Raw genomic sequence first — 18,395 nt, 5'->3', positions numbered from 1 at the left:
AGAATTTGAACAGTGGGATGGGTGGGGAGGATGGTCTCTGTGGAGTAGGAGTTGCTAACTCCTGTTCTTAAAGGGGCCAGGCAGATGATGTAAAATGGATAAAGGGGGGCTGGTATAAGAAAATGAAAGTGAAAACAATTGCAACAAACACATGACCCATTGAAAAGGTGCAAAGTGCTCAGCTCTCACTGAGTGTTGTCACTCAGCAATATGGCGGTCAGTGTTGCCAGATCCTCCAACTTCTGAAGATAAAAATAGGGATGTAACAAAATGCACTATATGAACCTAACTAAACAGTTCTGCTACCTGGAATGGCCCCCTCAGTTGTAGGTTTGGAACCTCCTCAGGGAACATCATGGGTAAAGGCAAGGGGAAAATTCTTACCAAACATCTAAGAGTCCAACAGTGGATACAAGGTGGACAGTTCTGACCTTTAATTACATATTTGTAACTTACAGGGTGATTATACCAACCACCTGTTGTATCTATCTACCTTTGTCAGAGTTATCATTACCCCTTCTGCTATTATTATTATTCCTGGTAGTATTAATACCATCCTATTATGAATTCTGATCAGTGGCATAACTTTGTTTTGTGCTGTCCTTGTGACCCGATCCTTCCTTTGAAAACACTTTGATTCCATCTTTGTCATTGCTCACTTAATTGTTTTAGTATTGAGGGGGGCTGGGCACTCCTTTCTCAGAGTTAGACTGTGTTTTGATTTCTTTGTATTCCTTTAGACTGCAGTTTAAGGACAGCACAAGACCGAGGCCAGTCAAATACTCATATTCTTCCTCTTATTTGCAATAAAAGGCAATGTTCAGATGTTACCTACACTACTTTGAAATCTCTGCAGAATGGCATTCTTCTGTAGTCTGAATAATCCTGGATCCCTAAGGTAGTGATGGGGAAGGACATGGAGGAATTTCCTATGAAACCTAAAAGTCTGTTAACATTTGTATACATGTATATATCTTTCCAGAACAGATAGATACATAGATAATAGAGGTTTTTTAAAGAGCATTTAAACTGAGAGAAAACAATACTTTTTTTTAAAACCCAACATATTTTTAAAGGAGCTAATGTAGGAATATGATTCATATTTTCTTTCATTGGACACTTTTGTTCTCAGCAACAAACATGAAAAATGTGGAGGGTCTCATCTCTATTACAAAGAATTGTTTGATTAAAGGATCCACCTGCCACTTTGGGTTCATCCAATATGTATGGAGTTAAGCTTTGCTGTGAGCTTCATCTCCTATGCACTGCTGATCCCAGAGCAGAGCTGGGTGGCTTGTTTGTGGCTGGTGTTGGTGGAGGAGCGCCAGGGGTAGGAGTGAGGTATCAGGATCTGGAGGTTGTTCATGATATGAGCAAAGGTATTAAGAATTACTGAGTCAGGGGGCGCCTGGGTGGCTCAGTGGGTTAAAGCCTCTGCCTTCGGCTCAGGTCGTGGTCCCAGGGTCCTGGGATTGAGCCCCGCATCGGGCTCTCTGCTCAGCAGGGAGCCTGCTTCCCTTCCTTTCTCTGCCTGCCTCTCTGCCTACCTGTGATCTCTGTCTGTCAAATAAATAAATAAATAAATAAATCTAAAAAAAAAAAAAGAATTACCGAGTCAGAACAGAAATATCAAGTCATGAAATATTTGTGACTTGGCTGAAACACGTATTAAAGATGACATAACTGGGATGGTATAGACACCATTATTATAAAGATACAAATAACTCTGGAGATTTCCAATGCCCCTATCCATACTTTTATAATACATCATGACCCCCCACTCCTGCCCAATTCTGTAGAAGTGACCACCAAGATGATTACCCTGAAAAACAGTAAAGCTTCAAGACACAAAGACATTTTTTTTTGTTTTGATGTCATCAAAAAGGAAAACGGTAGAACTTGGATAGCTATAAACTGTTCCTCCATGTATGAAATCCAACGTAAAACTTTACTTTGGCGGACCTCGGCTTTTCCTCATCTGTAGAATGAGACTAATATAAAGACTGACTTCATAAAGTTGTAAACATTATGTAATTAATTTATTTGTTTGCGATTTTCTATGAAATTGTCATGTCAGGCAAAGTATTTATGATGGGAAACAGGACAGATGCTGTCCCTATTCTATCAAAATTTGTATTCTGATAGAAGGGACAAATAAAAAGCAGTGATTAAAGTGTGATTTGTGTAATAATAGAGAAGACTAGTTTGGGGATGTTGGGATAGCTTCCAAGGGAAAGTAAAATTTAAGTTGAGGAGTAAAAACAGGTATAAATTAGCCAGCAAATGACGACAGTGGGGCGATAAAATGTTCCCTGTGGGCCAAGCAGCATGTGTGAAGGCTTGTAGGCAAGAAAAAAGTATGTGGAGAAGGCCACAAAGACGGAATGGAAGACAATGAAGACCATTCAAGTGACAAGTGGTAGACGTGACGTTAACACATTTGCATGTTAGAATTATCTGGCCCACAAGAGGAGGAGAATGAGAGAGGTTGCCAGGAGAATATTTAAAAGCCTGAGGCAATAAATAATCCAGGTACCTCAAGACATGTAATGTCTTGTAGATGTTTAGTCAGGATGTGGATGGAAGACTGAGCTCCATCTTCAATAAAAGAAAAATATCAACAATGACTGCTGAATTACTTCATCAATTCAGGAATTTCTATGAGCTCCCGTTATCCTAGCCAGAATCCTTGAGAGATAATGACCTAATGGCAGTTGTCAGAAGAGCACTCCCAAAATCGTAGTCCAGCACAGGAGACTAGAAGAAACGGTAGTAATCCAGCACACTTGGACTTACTTAAGTCAGTCTCATGCTCTGTGTTCACCAGAGCCCCAGGTGTTGACTCCCTAAAAATGAGGTGGTTATGTCAAGGAAACAAATTAATATAATAATTCTCATCTTAATCTAGAAAAGGTAAGGTGACTTGGTAGCTTCATAGTTTCTATCTTTTCCAGACTGTTTTTTCTTTTTTTTTTAAACTGAGTAGGACTTTCCTTTACCCTTGGGGAAATGATTTCACCTGAAGATCCTAATATAAAATGCCCTGAGAAAGTCAGAAGCAGACCACAAGAAAGCCAGGTGCTAATAAAGCTCGGGACTGTCCTCGGGCTCAGGGGAGTGATGTTCCAGTTTTGAAGTGCCTTCCTCAAAATTTCCGAAGTGCCCCCTCCAGCGCCTGGAGACCAGCCAGGTTGGCAGTCCTGGGGCACCCTGGAGCCGGCCTGCATCCCATGTGTCTTATTGAGTGGGCACCTGTGTAGCTTAGTCAGTTAAGTATCCAAGTCTTGATCTCAACTCAGGTCTTGATCTCAGGGTCTTGAGTTCAATTCTTGCGTTGGAGCCTACTTAAAAAAAAAAAATTGCCTCCCCCCACCTCCATGTATGTCTAATTTAGGAAGCACTTTTACAGAAATTTTCAAAATATCCTTCTAGTGTCCAGGACTAGCCAGAATAGCAGAGCCATCCAGGTGGGGCTGGGCTTAGGTGGGAGCCCACATGGCTCCTGGTCTTCGGACGTCCCTCTTCTGAGAGCTCTTTCCTTCCACCCTTATCCGTACATTCAACAAGATGTTGCTCGTCAACGTGGGGGGCGCTGGGACTCAAGCCAATCTGAGGTCCTACTGAGCTGATAGATCTTTTCTGCTGGCATCACAGTATGTTTGCCCCATGACTGAGCAGACAGAATGTTGGTGACAGGATGATTTGAGGTGGCCCTCGTGTCAGACACAACGTGTGATCAGGGCTCCAGGCTACCGAAGGTCGCCCTTACCCTTGGGCTACAGCACGTGTGTGGACCTGCCTCCCTTCAACAGCCCTGGAAGTTGGCAGAGGAGTCAACAAGGGAATTTACCATGGTGTCCCGTGCTGGCCCTCAGGTGGTCACCTCACCCCTGCAGCCTCTGTACCATGTGCTCGGCAGTCCTCTGCAGAGGGTTAGGCCTGGCCCTCACAAAGGCTTTGGAGAATCTCACTCCAAAACACAAACAGACCTTTGCCACAGATCTCATGTCCCTGTGAGGTAACTTCCTATTCTCTCTGGCCGGTCTTTAGCCAAACAGATAAACCTTGTGAGACAGGGGCTGGCCTCTGGCTCTGCCCACAGGCTTCTCACCTGTCCCGCCCGTAGGTGGGGGTGTGTAGACAGTAGGGTAGCATCAGTGCGGGAGGAAATCACATTCTAGGAACGCAATGGTTACAGCATAAGGAGTCTAAGGGAAGACGGACACAGAAGGAAAATATGTTGACACGTTTTGTGCTATAAAATTCTGAATGGCAGAAACAAATTGTCGTTCCCACTTTTCTTATTATTCTGGGTAAGGTTTGCATCTGGAGTCGTTGTTAACAAGAGCGGTAATGATTTTTTGAGGGAGTTCTTAGTGTTCGACAGCAACATAACAGACTGCAGACAGGCAGGGTCAGTAAGTAAATGGTGTTAGGGAATGGCACAAAGAAATCTACGTTGTTTGAGTACAGACAGGTTACAAAGAGGACTGGCTTTATGAATAATAACAGTATTGCCACCCTTTTCTCATGGCAGGTGACACATAATTATTCAGGAACAATGCACTTAATAAGGAATGTACAGAGATGGTACCCGGACGCTTTAAAGAATCTTCACACGCCCCAATTGGAGGATAGATACCCATTATTCTAAATCTGCATTTATAAGTCCCTATACCTCGTAAGGGCCTGTGAATTTTTCAGTTTGCCTCTTCATCAAATTGTTTATATAGGCAGGAGCCCTGCAAAAAATAAGTCACGTAGGGCTCTGAAAATTCTAAAGAAGGTAGCCCTGGATAACCTTGTTCTGGAAGCATCCCATCGGTTTTGAATTGCCGTGGTCTCTTGTACCGAACAACTGAGGAAGGTAAAAGACTGACATGAGCCCTCCGGCAGGGCACAGCCAACTGCTGATTCTGGCCCCACAGTCACGAACCAAGACAGTAAGACAGAGAGAGAAATCCCACAGGGAATGGCATCACTACAAAGGTAGCTAATACCGCTGTATGAAGACCTCATTGCAAAGGGCTACTGATTTCGATTACATTGAATCTTTAAATCAGTTCAAAGTAAATCGACATGTCGGTAATACTGAGTCTTTCCACCCACAAATATCCTATCTATGTTTACGTAGGTCTTCATTAACTTGAGCAATGCTTTGTAGTTTTTCATTGTAAGGGTCTTATATACCTTTAGCATTTTGATATCAAAATAATGTTTGATGCTACTAAAATCAGAATTGATATTTTCTTCCTTTTCAAGTGGTTCTTTGATTTTATAGTTTAGCTGTTGCAAAACTATAAAATTAAACAATACAAGCCACTCCAAAAACTAGAGGCTTGAGATCAAAACAATCATTTAGTATCTCGTGGTTTTTGTGGAGACCAGGAATTTAGATTAGGGCACAGTGAGGATGGTTTGTCTCTACTTCTTTGTGTCTGGGTCTTCAGTTGAAGACTCAAGGGGGCTGAGGGACTGAAAGCTATGATAGCTTAACTGAAGCCAGAGGATTCACTTCCAAGGTTACTCACTTACATGGTTGGCAAGATGGTGCCGGCAAGTTGGTTCCCCTCTCCCTGGGCCTCTCCACAGGACTGCTCAGGTAATCTCACAACAAGGTGCGTGGCTCCCCGCAGACCAAGTGATCCAAAAGAACAAGGCAAAAGTAGCAATGCCTATTATGACCTAATCTCAGAAGTCACACATTGTCACTTCCACCACATTCTGTTCATTGGAAGCACATTATTGTGATCAGCTCACAAACAAGGAAAGGAAATTCAAGTCTATCTTTTAAAGAGAAGAATGGCAAAGAATCCATGAAAATTTTAAAACCATCACAGTACAGAAATACAGTTGTTTTTTTTTTTTTAAATATTTACTGTTTATCCTGGGACCTTTCTAAATTCACTTGTTAGTTCTAACAGCTTTTCTGTAGATTTCTTGGGATGTTTCTGTATACGTAATCATGCCATCTCTGCGTAAAGACAGTTTTACTGCTTCCTTCCCTTGTATGTCTTTGTTTTCTTACGTGAGTGCACTGATAAGACCTCCAACACAGTGCTGACTGGAAGTGGCATGAAAATCCTTTGCTATTCCTGATCTTAGGGGAGAAGTATTCAATGTTTCAGTATAAAGTACGATGTTTGTTGTAGGTATTTGGAGTTACCCTTTATAAGTTTAAAGAAGGTCCCCTCCCTTCCTATTTTGTTTAATGTTTTTGTTTAACACGTTTTTGTGAAATTCTCAGCTTCTATTAAAAGAATCATGATTTTTCCTCCTTTATTAATATGGTGAGTTCCATGGGTTGACTTTCAGACGTGAAACCAGCTTGATATTCCTGGGATTATCCCCATTTAGTCATATTATTCTTTTTATTTATTTTTTATTCAACTTACTGATATTTGGTTAAGAATGTTTTCATTTATATTCATGAGAGATATTGGTCTGTGGTTTCTTGTAATAGTTTTGGTGTCTTGGTATACCCATCCTCATAATCTGAGTTTAGAATTATTTTTTTTTCTTCTATGTTTTCTGAAAGTGTTTGTGTAGGACTAGCAATATATTTTTCCCTTTAATGTTTAATAGAATTCATCAACTGAGCCATTTAGGCATGGGCTTTTTGTTGGAAAGTTTTTAACTATGAACTCAATTTCTTTCATTGATAACAGGACTATTCAGGTTTTCTAATTGGTCTTGAGCCAATTTTAAAAATTTGTCTTTCAAAGAGTTTTCATTTCTTTGATGTTATCATGTTTATTGACATAAAGCTATTTATAGTATTTTCTGTGAGCCTTTTAATGTCTGTCTGTAGGATCCATAGTTAAGTCCCTTTAATCATTCGTGATACTATATCTCCTTTTTTGTTATTCACTCTAGCCTGAGATGTGTCGATTTAACTGATATTTTCCAATAGCCAGATTTTATTTTCATTGATTTGTTTCCTATTATTTGTTCATTTTTCCTCCTCATCGATTTCCATTCTTATCTTTATCATTTTCTCTCTTTGTGCACTTAATCAACTTTTTTTTTTTTTTCCTAACTTCTTGAGGTAGAATCCCAGGTAATTTATCTTTCTTGTTTTCTACTGTAAGAAAATAAAACTATAAAACTTCCTTCTAAGCACTCCTTTTCAGTGCATCTGACACATTTTGGTGTGTTTTGTTTTCATTTTCATTCAGTTTAGAATATTTTATGATTTCTTATATGATTTCTTTAATCCATGACTCACTTGGAAATGTATTGTTTAATTTCCAAAAATTTGGAGACTTTCCAGATACCTCTCTCTCTCTTTTTTTTTAATTCAATTCTGTTATGAGTAAGCTGTCTTTCCTTTGAGCTTTCCTGGTACCCAATGCATTTCTTCAGAGCCCATATTCATATTCTGTATTCATTTACTCCACAGTCACCCTGTGTGCCCAGAGCTAGCACATAAGCCTTGCAATGACTATAATCATTAAATAAATATTTATGGACGCAAAAGAGGAAGAAAGAGGGAAAGAAAGGAAAGGAAAAAAGAGAATGGGAATTAAAAAGAGGGACACAGATAATGGGTGGCGCACCCCCGTGTGGCCATGGCGGGAACTGCAAGGGGGAGAGACGGGTAAACAAAATAATTGTTTGCTCCATACGCCATACCGCTCTCTCTTACAACTTTGATTTGAGAACAGGAATCCAAGATGTTCAGAAATTTTTATTGAGACATTTCAGATGCAGTCCTGTGTGTTCAGCGCAGACGTTGGAGCTTGAATCTCCTCCTTTGTAGCCTCCCTGATTACAAATGACTTGAATTCAACCCACCTAGTTTTAGTGGATTTAGGCAGCACTCAAATTTTAAATAAATTGCTATAAACTTGTTTGTGCTCAACTTGTTATTGAAATTAAAAAAAAAAGCAGCATTTGTTTATTTCCTACTTATGTGCCTTCTCCTGTAACTGACACTAGGCTAAACATTTGGTGTGTGGGATGTCATTTAATTTTCACAAAAACCTCACAAGGAGGGTATCGTATTTGTATTTGTATTAAAAAAAAAAAAAACAGGTTCAGAAAAGTTAAATAACATGCTCAAAATCACTAGACTCCGGTTGGGGATTGAGTTCAAACACTATATCTGACTATAACTATCCCTTGTTGTTTGTTGTTTCAGAAATGGTTCAGTTTGCTTTTAAGTCAAAGGGTTAAAACTGAAAAAAGAGCCCTGAGCTCAAAGACCCTCCCAGGCATGCCAGGGGGTGGAGCTCTTGCAGGGAGAACAAAGCTGGGTTCTATTCAAAGTGTTTCTAATCTAATCAAAGGATTCCAGTAACAATGATTCCCAAGAGGCTGAGTCTTCACGCTTAATTTTCTGTAAGTGAGGTTCTCTGGAATGCACTTAGGGTGTCTCATCAAGCCTGTGGGGGGCCCCCTTCCTTTGCATAACATCCAGGCATTCCCTCACCTCCCTAAACACATGTATACACACCCCTTCGACCTAAAGGTTCCCAGGGGAGCTTGCTAAAAATGCAAATTCCAAAGTGTGTCCATAGACATTCTTATTCAGTTGGTCTGGGCTGGAGCATTTGTAGCAAACATGCCAGCAGGTGATTCTAACACGCGGGATCCAAACCCATCCACTAAGACCGTGGCAGTTCTATACTGGTCTGTAGCAATGACTTGGCTCAGCTTTTTCTCATAAGAAGTTCAAATCCTTGAAAGTAGGTACACAGGAAGAAAGAAGAAAGAGTCTCAGAGCTCCAAGAAAATGTAGTTGCCTCCCTCATAATCCATAATGTTATTACCTTCATAAGTCACAAAATTGCCTACCTCGTGTACTATAATTACTTGGACTAATTCCGTGTTAGCTCTTTTATCTCACATACTTCCATCGTCAGGCTGAAATAGACACAGTTTTCGAGTTAATACATGCCAAGATTTATGTCTTCTGCCTCTTAAAAAGTAGAACCAAGGGAAGAAAAGAAATGAAAGTAGAACAAGGGCACCTGTTTTGAAGAATTGTAGATAGATCTTACAGCACTTCATTTCTGTTTTCTAAAGCACCTTTTTTTTGTTGTTCTCTGCCCCATCCTGGGACACTGACGCCTTCCTTTTCCCAGGCCACACCTCTCTCTGCCCCCACCCCTGGCTCAGGAAATTTCCTTCTTCTATCTTCGACATCTCACCTTAGTTTCCATACTTGTCGTAAGGTGATTCCCCCCACCCCGCCTGCTCCACCCTGTTTAAACCTGCACCTCCCCATGACTCACTCTCTTTTTCATTGTTTCTACTGTGTTTGCCCCATTGCGCGTGTCAAGTGTTGTCACCATCTGCAAGACGACACACCTGTTCCCATCACATTCGTCAGGCGTAGGGTATCGTGGAAAAGGCCTGTGCTCAGGGTCAGTCTTAGATTTATTCCTGAAAATGCTGTTTATTCCCTTTAAATAGCTGAGTAATTTTTTCAAAAATAGCTCATCGAAGTGCGATGTTTGCGAAGACCAGATGATGGCGTCCATCCTTCTAAAGCAAGGCGTTTGGTGTATGGTGGGTGGTGAGTCACCACTATCTTCTCTTTCTTCCTTAGATTTCACACTTACTTACTGAGCACTTAGTAGGTATCAAATCCTCCTCTTGGTGCTGGAGTGAAGAAGACAGAAAAAGGCCCTGCCCTCATGGATCTTACATGTCTTGGGATAGATGGAAAAGAAAACAGGGAACAAATTAATATAAAGTAAATAAGATGATAATTTGTTATTGAAGAAAAACAGATTTTGTTCTGATGTAGATGATAACAATGTTGATGAAAGACAATGCCGACTTCTCGGCAGTCACCCTAAATAGTCTTTGTGAGACCTACTCATTCGCTTATGGGGACCATGGCAAGACACTCTGTCTCCACAGCATGAACTCCTGTGCCTAAACACACAATAGTAAGAATCCTCCACAGATCACAGTCCTACCGCAGGATTAGGCAGAAATGGGCTCAATAAATTCTTCCTCGACTGAAGAATAATCACTGGAAGGAGAAGTGGAGATGGATTGTGACCAGTTAGAATCTTGGCGGGAAGACAAGCAAATAAATGCCACTCTGGAAGGTGGGAAGACGTGAGTCCCTGGTTGAGCAGGCAGAATGAATGGCCGTAGAATTTTGTATCCTGGGATAACAGGGAGCCCCAGAGGCCACCCTTGGTAAGAGTGAGGAAGGAGAAGAGCCGTCCTCTGCAGACAGCGGCCGTAGAGCAGGGGTTCTGGTGGAGGCTCTAAGGGGTCGGGGGGATCGGGGGATGCTGAGGGGGCCGTCGGGGCATGAGCCTCTTGGAAAAGCTCCTGAGGGAATTCTGATATAGTCTCTGAACTGGGAATTACTGCACAGAGCTTGGGACATGCTCTGTGTGTGATACACGCTTACGGGCTGGTTGCCACACTGGCTTAGAGAAGGCAGACAGCCTGGCCCAGGCTGGTGCTCTCCATGGGGCAGAGAAGTGACACTGTCTCTCTTCAGTAATGGGAGGACGCTAAGCAGAAAGGCTGAGAGTATGGTACAAAGTTACTGTGCTTTTCTTTGCTACGAAAGGAAGGCAAGAGAGTTCCCCAAGTGTCATACCCACCAGTGTTAAACGGCATTCAAACCTTTCAAAACAAAATATGTGGTATAATTGGATTATTATGATGATGATGATGTCAGTTGGCTTTTTCTATATAAAAAATAACCTCCAAAACTTTGTGGCTAGAAACAATATGTAATTCCTATAGCTTTTGAGTCCACAGGCCAGCTAAGTGGCTCTCTCTGGACACCTCAGCTGCTCAGGTTCACGCATCCGTGGTTGTCTGTGGAGTGGGTGTGCCACTCTGCTGACGTTCGAAGAACTCCCTCACACATTTAGGGGTTGGCAGCCTAGAGCTTGACCTTGGCTGGGATGGTTGGTCCTCCTCCATGTGGCTTCTCACCTAGAGACCAGGCTCAGCTAGGCTTCTTTACAGGACATTACCAAGGTTCCAGGAGAGGAAGCAGAAGGGTACAAGTTTTCTTGAGGCCTAGCCTCAGAATCGGCCCATTCTGTTAGCTGAAGCAAGTTCCAAATCCAGCCCAGATGGAGGAGATAGGAAATGGGCGTCTTTTGATGGGAGATGCTGCAAGGTCACACAGCAGAGAATATGGAGGGCTGGCGTGTGCGTGAAGACATAGCACAGCTCTTTTTATAAACATGATCCATACTCCTGGCACTGAGTTGTGTGTTATCGATGCTCTTGGTCAACACGGGTTCTACTCTTTAGGGGAAAGAATGAAGGTGTTCGGTCTTCGGAGCTTTACAGCCGCTAATTATTGCAATACAGAAATGGGCGTGGTTTAAATGCACCTGACAGGATAACAAGGCTACGTTTTTTTCTGGGTTATACTAAGCGATAGGTGTAAATGACATCAGAGGGTAGTGGTCTCTGTTTATTTTTGTGATTCAAGTCTTGAGATTTATTAACTCTCAGGGTTCCTTTTTTATTTCTTAATTAAATTCAGCAGTGAACAAACTATGAAATGTGATTTGCAGGCTGGCTTTCATATTTGAGTGTTTCACTTCCTCCTGATCTAGAATTGCCTGCCTTTCAAAGCTGCTAATGACAGATAAAAGCAAGAATATAATTCAACCCTGGCAAAGAACATTTCTCTTGTAATGTTTCACGACTTTGTCCCCACTCGGCCTTTTCCTTTTTATTTCATCTTAAACTCTAAACTATAGAATTAACCGTCTTAACTGGAGTTGATTTGCAAGCCAATTCATTCTCTTTGTTCCAGAACTCTGGGTGTCCTACATTTTTCCATCTGTAATAAACAGTCTTGCTCTTGGGCAAACCACGGCTTCTTACCTGTTGGCCATAGTCACTCGCACATATTAAAGAACGCTGCCCTCTTGTGTTCATAGCGATTGCTACAAGGAGTGAATTAGCAAGTTTATTATGCCAGAAATGTGACATTCCAGTCCACGGAGATCGTCTACCAGGGAGCTTGCCCACCAGGGAGCTTGCCCAGGGCCGCCAAGTATGGTTGTATAGATTGAACACTGCAAAATGAGCCCAGCCCAAGAGGTGAATGAATGGTCATTGAAATCCATCCCATACTGCTTGTGAAGCCATGCATCCAATGTCCAGGCTATGTCTTCCAGAAGTAGATGCTCTTGAAAATTTCATACAAGGGCACCATCCACTCATCAATCCTTATCCCACCTGGAATGTGCAAGCTTCTGTCATTTATACAGATTTCTAATAGGCCAGTGACAGCCTTGGGGAACTTCACTATGAGTTGGTTGGACACTGCCCTCATCATGTTAATTTCCTACTCAGAAATTTCCAGAAATTAAAATTATACCATTAGTGCTGAATGACATCACTTTGTCCCAGGTTATCAGAGGAAGGGAATAAGGAACAGAGAGATAAAATAAGAAGGGCCAGATTTGCTCTTTGCAATGCGGAGCATTCAAATGCAGGCTTTCTGACTCCCATTGCAGCTCTGAGGTCTTATCTTTAGCTTGGGGTGATCCCATTATCTGATTGCGCCCTACCTGTCCCTACCAGGCCTAAAGGAGATGCGCAGTAGTTTGTTCACTGAATGAATACATGAATGACTGTCCAACTATATTTTCTTTTTAATTTTAATTCTAGTGTGTTAACATTGTTATATTAGTTTCAGGTATACAGTATAGTGATTCAACAATTCAATGCATTACTCAGTGCTCATCACAAGGAAAGAATTCTCATCACCTCTTTTACCCATGCCCCCCACACACCTCCCCTCTGGTAACCATCTGTTTGTTCTCTATAACTTAGAGTCTGGTTTTTTGTTTATCTCTTTATTTTCTCTTTGTTCATTTGTTCTGTTTCTTAAATTTCACATATAAGGGAAATCATATGGTATTTGTCTTTCTCTAACTTAATTTGGCTTAGCATAATACTCTTTAGCTCTATCCATGTCATTGCAAATGGCAATTTCATTCTTTTTGATGGCTGAGTAATATTCCACCGTGTGTGTGTGTGTGTGTGTGTGTGTGTGTGTGTGTACATATATCATATAGCACCTCTTCTTTGCCATTCTTCTCTCAATGAACACTTGGGATGCTTACATACTGGCTATTGTAGATAATGCTGCAATAAACATAGGGAGCGTGTATCCCTTCAAATTAGTATTTTCATATTCTTTGGGTAAATATTCTGTAGTGCAATTCTTAGATCATAGGGTAGTTCTATTTTTAACTTGAGGAACCTCCATACTGTCTTCCACAGGGACTACACCAGTTTGCATTCCCACCAACAGTGCACACAGAAGGGTTCCTTTTTGGGGTGACTGGGTAGCCAGTTGTTAAGGGTCTGCCTTTGGCTTAGGTCATGATCCAGGGTCCTGGGATCAAGCCCTGTATTGGGCTCCCTGCTCAGCAGGAAGCCTGCTTTCCCCTCTACCCCTCCCACTGCTTGTGTTCCCTCTCTTGCTGTCTCTCTCTCTGTGTCAAAGAAACAAATAAAAATCTTAAAAAAAAAAAAAAAAAAAAGGATGTGTTCCTTTTTCTCCACATCTTCACTAATAATTGTTTCTTGATTTTTTTATTTTACCCATCCTGATTGGTGTGAGGTGGTATCTCCTTGTAGTTTTGATTTGCATTTTCCTGATGATGAGTGATGTTGAGCATGTTTTCATGCATCTGTTGGCCATCTGGATGTCTTCTTTCGCCAACTGTATTTTCTGATGTTTCTTTGCCTCCACCTCCCCAAACTTCCAGCCTCCTATGCCACATCTATTCCAGCTGTACATCTTTATTCATACCTGTGTTGCTCACTGCTCTCTTCTTAGTCAACTTTTTTTTTTTTTTTTTTAAATTTTAGAGAGCGAGAGCACAAGCGTGAGTTGGGGGAGGAGCAGAGGGGGAGGGAGAGGGAAGGAAAAGAATCTCCTGCAGAGTCCGCACTGAGCACAGAGTCCTGCACCAGCTAGATCTCCAACCATGAGATCATGGCCTGAGCCAAAACCAAGTGTGGGTTGCTTAACCGAAGGAGTCCCCAGGTGCCCCCTAGTCAACTCTTATACAAGCTTCCAGACTCAGTTCCAGGTCTACTTCCTCCATTAAGCTTTCCTCCTCCTGCCTTCATTAAGCCTGAAGAAGGACAGCCATAAAGGCTGAGCACAGGGGTTCACCCTTAGTGGAAAGAGCGCTAGACTAAGTCAAGGACCTGCACCCTAGGCCCAGGTCTGCCAGCAGCTGGCTGTATGGTCCTGGAAAGATGCCCTCACCTCTCTGCGCCTCATCTTGTCCTTCCCGATTACAAAAGCTTCAGATACATTGGTGTTTCTCTATGTGCGGCCTGCATAGTGCTGGTGAGGTGGTATTAGGTGGTTCGTGGGCAAGTAATTTTCTCATGTTAGTAGAAATATATTTGTTTCAATGTGTTTTCTGAGGGAAAAAAAAAAAAGGCCAAAACATTAAACTTATGGTTCCTCGGATATTGTTGTATGTGACAAGTTAAGTATTTAAAGTTTGGAAAGAGTACATTTAAGGAAAAATAGTAAATAAATTACAAGTGATCAGATATGGCAGAAATGATAAGGTGGTATAAAATGGTGTAAGTTTGGAAAGTACCAGAGGAGCTTTTCACCTTGGCCTCTTCTAACTCTCTCACTGGGTCCTTCTCTGATGTTTCTTCACCAATGACAATTCGTCCTTCATGACTCGTTACTGATGACAGTATATCCTCTCTCATTGCTAGAGCTGTATGTGATAATACTTTGATTTCTACCACAATCACACAGCATAAAGCACAAAATAGGCCTTTAAAAAAAGACTTGTGGCTTCACTGATTTTTCCCGTATTGCTGCCAACATGTATAAAAAGCGTTGCCTGACCCAGAGTGGCAAGATCCTAATTTCAAAACCATGTCTACTTATGTAAATGTAGACGTTTTTCCTCTTTCTAAAAATCATGTAGACTCATTATGTAAAATTTGGAAAATAAAGAAAAGTGGAAAGAGAAGAAAGAACACATCCATAATCTTATTATTCAACAATGAACCCTTTAATCCCCGTCCCTAATTCTAAGTTCTCCTGCAAAATCCTAGTTAGTGGGGATCTATTTCTGTTTATCATTTTGGAAAATCGGAAAGAATCCTGATTTAATATATTTTTATCGCCCAAATTATAAAATCAAAAAATATCAATAGGGAATCTAGGGTCAGAGGTCCATTGGCACATTTTTATAAGGAGCTGTTAAATAAGCCCTACAGAGGTGAGCCCAAACTGAGAGAGGCTACCGCAGATCAAGGATCATAATAACTGATACTCTGCAAAATGCATTGTTTATGCAAAGTTCTATGCTAATAATGTTGGTTGAATATACCAGCTAGATGTATGCTGATTGTATATTTGTCTCTTCCACAGGGTTTTTGGAGTCTCTGGATGACTTTTACATTCTTAGCAGTGGTTTGATATTGCTACAGACCACAAACAGTGTGTATAATAAAACTCTACTAAAGCTTGTGGTACCACAGTCTCTCCTTGCATGGCAAAGGGTCCGTGTGGCCAATATGATGGCAAATGATGGCAGGCAGTGGGCAGAGATCTTTTCAAACTACAACTCTGGTAAGTGGCCTGGCAGAAGAGCTCTTAGGCATGTACATGTTCAGATTTCGAGTTAACCAGTAGAGCCGCAACCATACCCTACTTCATGTCTCCCAACATTTCAGGCACCTATAACAACCAATACATGGTCCTGGACTTGAAGAAGGTAAAGCCGAAGTACAGCCTTGACACAGGCACTCTGTACATTGTGGAGCAAATTCCTACGTATGTAGAATATTCCGACCAAACCGAGATTCTACGGAAAGGTACTATCTTTATGCTAGAAGTCTGGAAGTCCGATCAGTCTGTGAGTGTGTATGCCTGTGTGGTGGGGAATGTGTGGTATGGGGCTCTATGATGGGGAGGGGTGTACGATGGGGAAGAAGGGATGGGAAAGCCATTGCTAGTTACACTGGGAAAGAGCTCCCAGCTTCAGCACAACATGTAAAATCTGCACCTCAGACTCTTACATGACATCATATAGTTGGGGACAAAGCCAGGCATTTATGGGCTTAGGACTTCTCATCACTTTAACATTACCTTATCTTCTGGGCTCCTGGGTAAAGCTTTTAGTCAAGCTCAGCAAATATTTACAGAAGTGCTTCCTTGGCCCAGGGACTGGAAAAGCATGGCTGCAGGTTACAAATTCCCCAACCTTTAGAAACAGTCTAGTGAGGAAGTGAGTCATGTAGCCAGCCCTTAGAACCCAGAACAGGAAGTGCGGTCATAAAGTCCGGGGTGCCTAGCCCAGGGGTGGGCACGGTCAGTGGGAGGATCAGAGCAGGCGGGTCTGAAGGGCAAGACCAGAGCCCCGACATTTGAATCATGGGTTTTAGAGTGACACCACTTTGATTTGAATCTCTGCTCCTCAAAATCTAGGGCAAATGATCTACTCTCTCCAAGCCTCACTTTCTCCGTCTGTGAAACACTACATTAGCAGTACAGGTCCACAATCACTGATCTGTAATTTTGAAATCTCAAAAAAATGTTTTGTTTTGTTTTTTTTCCTAAACTTAGTACCAAAATATGACCCGACCTGACCTTTTGGTAGCAAAACTACCCGTTTGGCAATTCGGTAGACTTGAACTGTTTAGTCTTTATTTCCTCTCCTGCAGGGACACTGTACATTAGGCTCCAGAGATTCCAATACCTCTGATTATGAAGTGTTGCCCACAGACACTGCAATGTCATGTGTGATGTGCACACCCCACTGCTGTTCTAAGATCTGCAAAACCCTGAGTTCTGAATGATCTGGCCTCCAAGTTTTTGGATGTGGGAATGTGGACCTTTCTTTTCCAATTTGGATGCGGGAATGTGGATCTTTTCTTTTCCAATTTCAAAGTTGTCTTGAGAGTGAATTGGGGTAATTCTTGCCAATTCTTGAGCACACTGCTGACACAAAGCAAGCACTCTTACTTACCTTGCATCAAACACAGTGTTCGGCACACACAACATATGTGCATATTTGTTGAATAAAGGAAGAGTGAAGATGATGTCTGAGTGATGGTTAAATGTCAGAAAAAGAGCTCAGCAATTTGACAAGGGGACAATGTCAAACAAATGGAGGCATGAAAACTGTGTTGTGATTGAGAGACTGTTAGCTTTCGAGGCAGCTAGAGGAAGGGCTCTGCAGTGGAAAGTGGTGGTGAGTGAAAAATGGCAGTTTTTGAAAAGGGCAAACAGACTGGGAGTCAGAGAGAAGGCAGGAGACTAATTAGGACACTGTTGCAATAGATGAGCAGAAACAGAATCAAGGGAAGATATGGACCCTCGGAATCAGGGCCTAGTCCGCTCCCAGGTCCCCAGAGATTTTATAATGACGCCAACCAAATGCTCATAATACGCAGAAAACAATTCATAAAGATGGAGATTTCAGTTGCCAAGCAGATCAGATACTGCTCAACAGAGACGTCCAATCATTGGCGGTCACGTAGTTAGGACTGCCATTCAAAACTGAGAAGTCAGCTGTCTGATCTTGACATGGCCTGGCCCATCCAGATCATGAGAGCCCGATAAAATTAGCAGCCTCAAGAGGGAGATGTGTGTTAAAGGGGACAGATTATTCATGGCCTTTTCTTCTTTGGACTGCGACTGATTATGGAATGGCAGACTCAGGTTCTTTGTGATCTTATTCCTAGATTCCATGAAGAAATCTACCCTGAGACTAAAAAAAAATCTGATGCTGATCTGTTTGTAGTTGTTTTGCTGAAGGTGGGAAGAACAGAGAGTTAAATTCATTGTCCACTGTATACTAAGCACTCTTTTCAGCCTTTTACTTACATTTTCTTGTTTGATCTTCATTAATATACTTCCAGATAAGTTGCACTGTTACCATTTTACTATAAGGAAAGAAAGGCTCAGAAAGAAACATGTGATTTGCCCAAATACTTATGCGCTATCACACAGCCATTAAAATAAAAGACAGGGGCGCCTGGGTGGCTCAGTGGGTTAGAGCCTCTGCCTTTGGCTCAGGTCATGATGCTCAAGGCATCGGGCTCTCTGCTCAGCAGGGAGCCTGCTTCCCTTCCTCTCTGCCTGCCTCTTTGCCTACTTGTGATTCAAATAAATAAAATCTTTAAAATAAAATAAAATAAAATAAAATAAAAAGACAGAAAGTTCTATAGACCTCCTGGAATTTGGAAGCAGCTGTGGTATATTGCTGGAAGCCTTTTGGTCAGAAAGGAGGCATTGGACATCTCTGAACCTCTGTTTCGTTCTTATAAGGAGGGATGATAAGGCTTATGTACATCATTAGGTTGTTGTGACATACGATAATCTATTTCAAATGCTTTTGTAAATCATGAAGCTTTAGGAAAATGTGAAGTGTAAAGCG

At 41.8% G+C, this 18,395-nt stretch overlaps 1 protein-coding gene across 1 annotated transcript in view; it reads left to right on the top strand.

Annotated features, from left to right (window-relative positions):
* The window catches only part of PLBD1 (phospholipase B domain containing 1), a 51,674-nt gene that overhangs the window by 28,626 nt on the left and 4,653 nt on the right, over nucleotides 1-18,395 (top strand). The window contains exons 7-8 of the mRNA XM_032855048.1: nucleotides 15,383-15,583; nucleotides 15,688-15,828. Coding sequence (XP_032710939.1) covers nucleotides 15,383-15,583; nucleotides 15,688-15,828 — 342 coding nt within the window. The remainder of the gene's footprint in view (nucleotides 1-15,382; nucleotides 15,584-15,687; nucleotides 15,829-18,395) is intronic.

The sequence above is a fragment of the Lontra canadensis genome, unplaced genomic scaffold (assembly GCF_010015895.1).
Source record: "Lontra canadensis isolate GAN:19392208 unplaced genomic scaffold, GSC_riverotter_1.0 scaffold9, whole genome shotgun sequence".
Taxonomy (NCBI): domain Eukaryota; kingdom Metazoa; phylum Chordata; class Mammalia; order Carnivora; family Mustelidae; genus Lontra; species Lontra canadensis.
The sequence above is the reverse complement of the archived record's forward strand: the minus strand, read 5'-3'. Positions and strand labels throughout refer to the sequence as shown.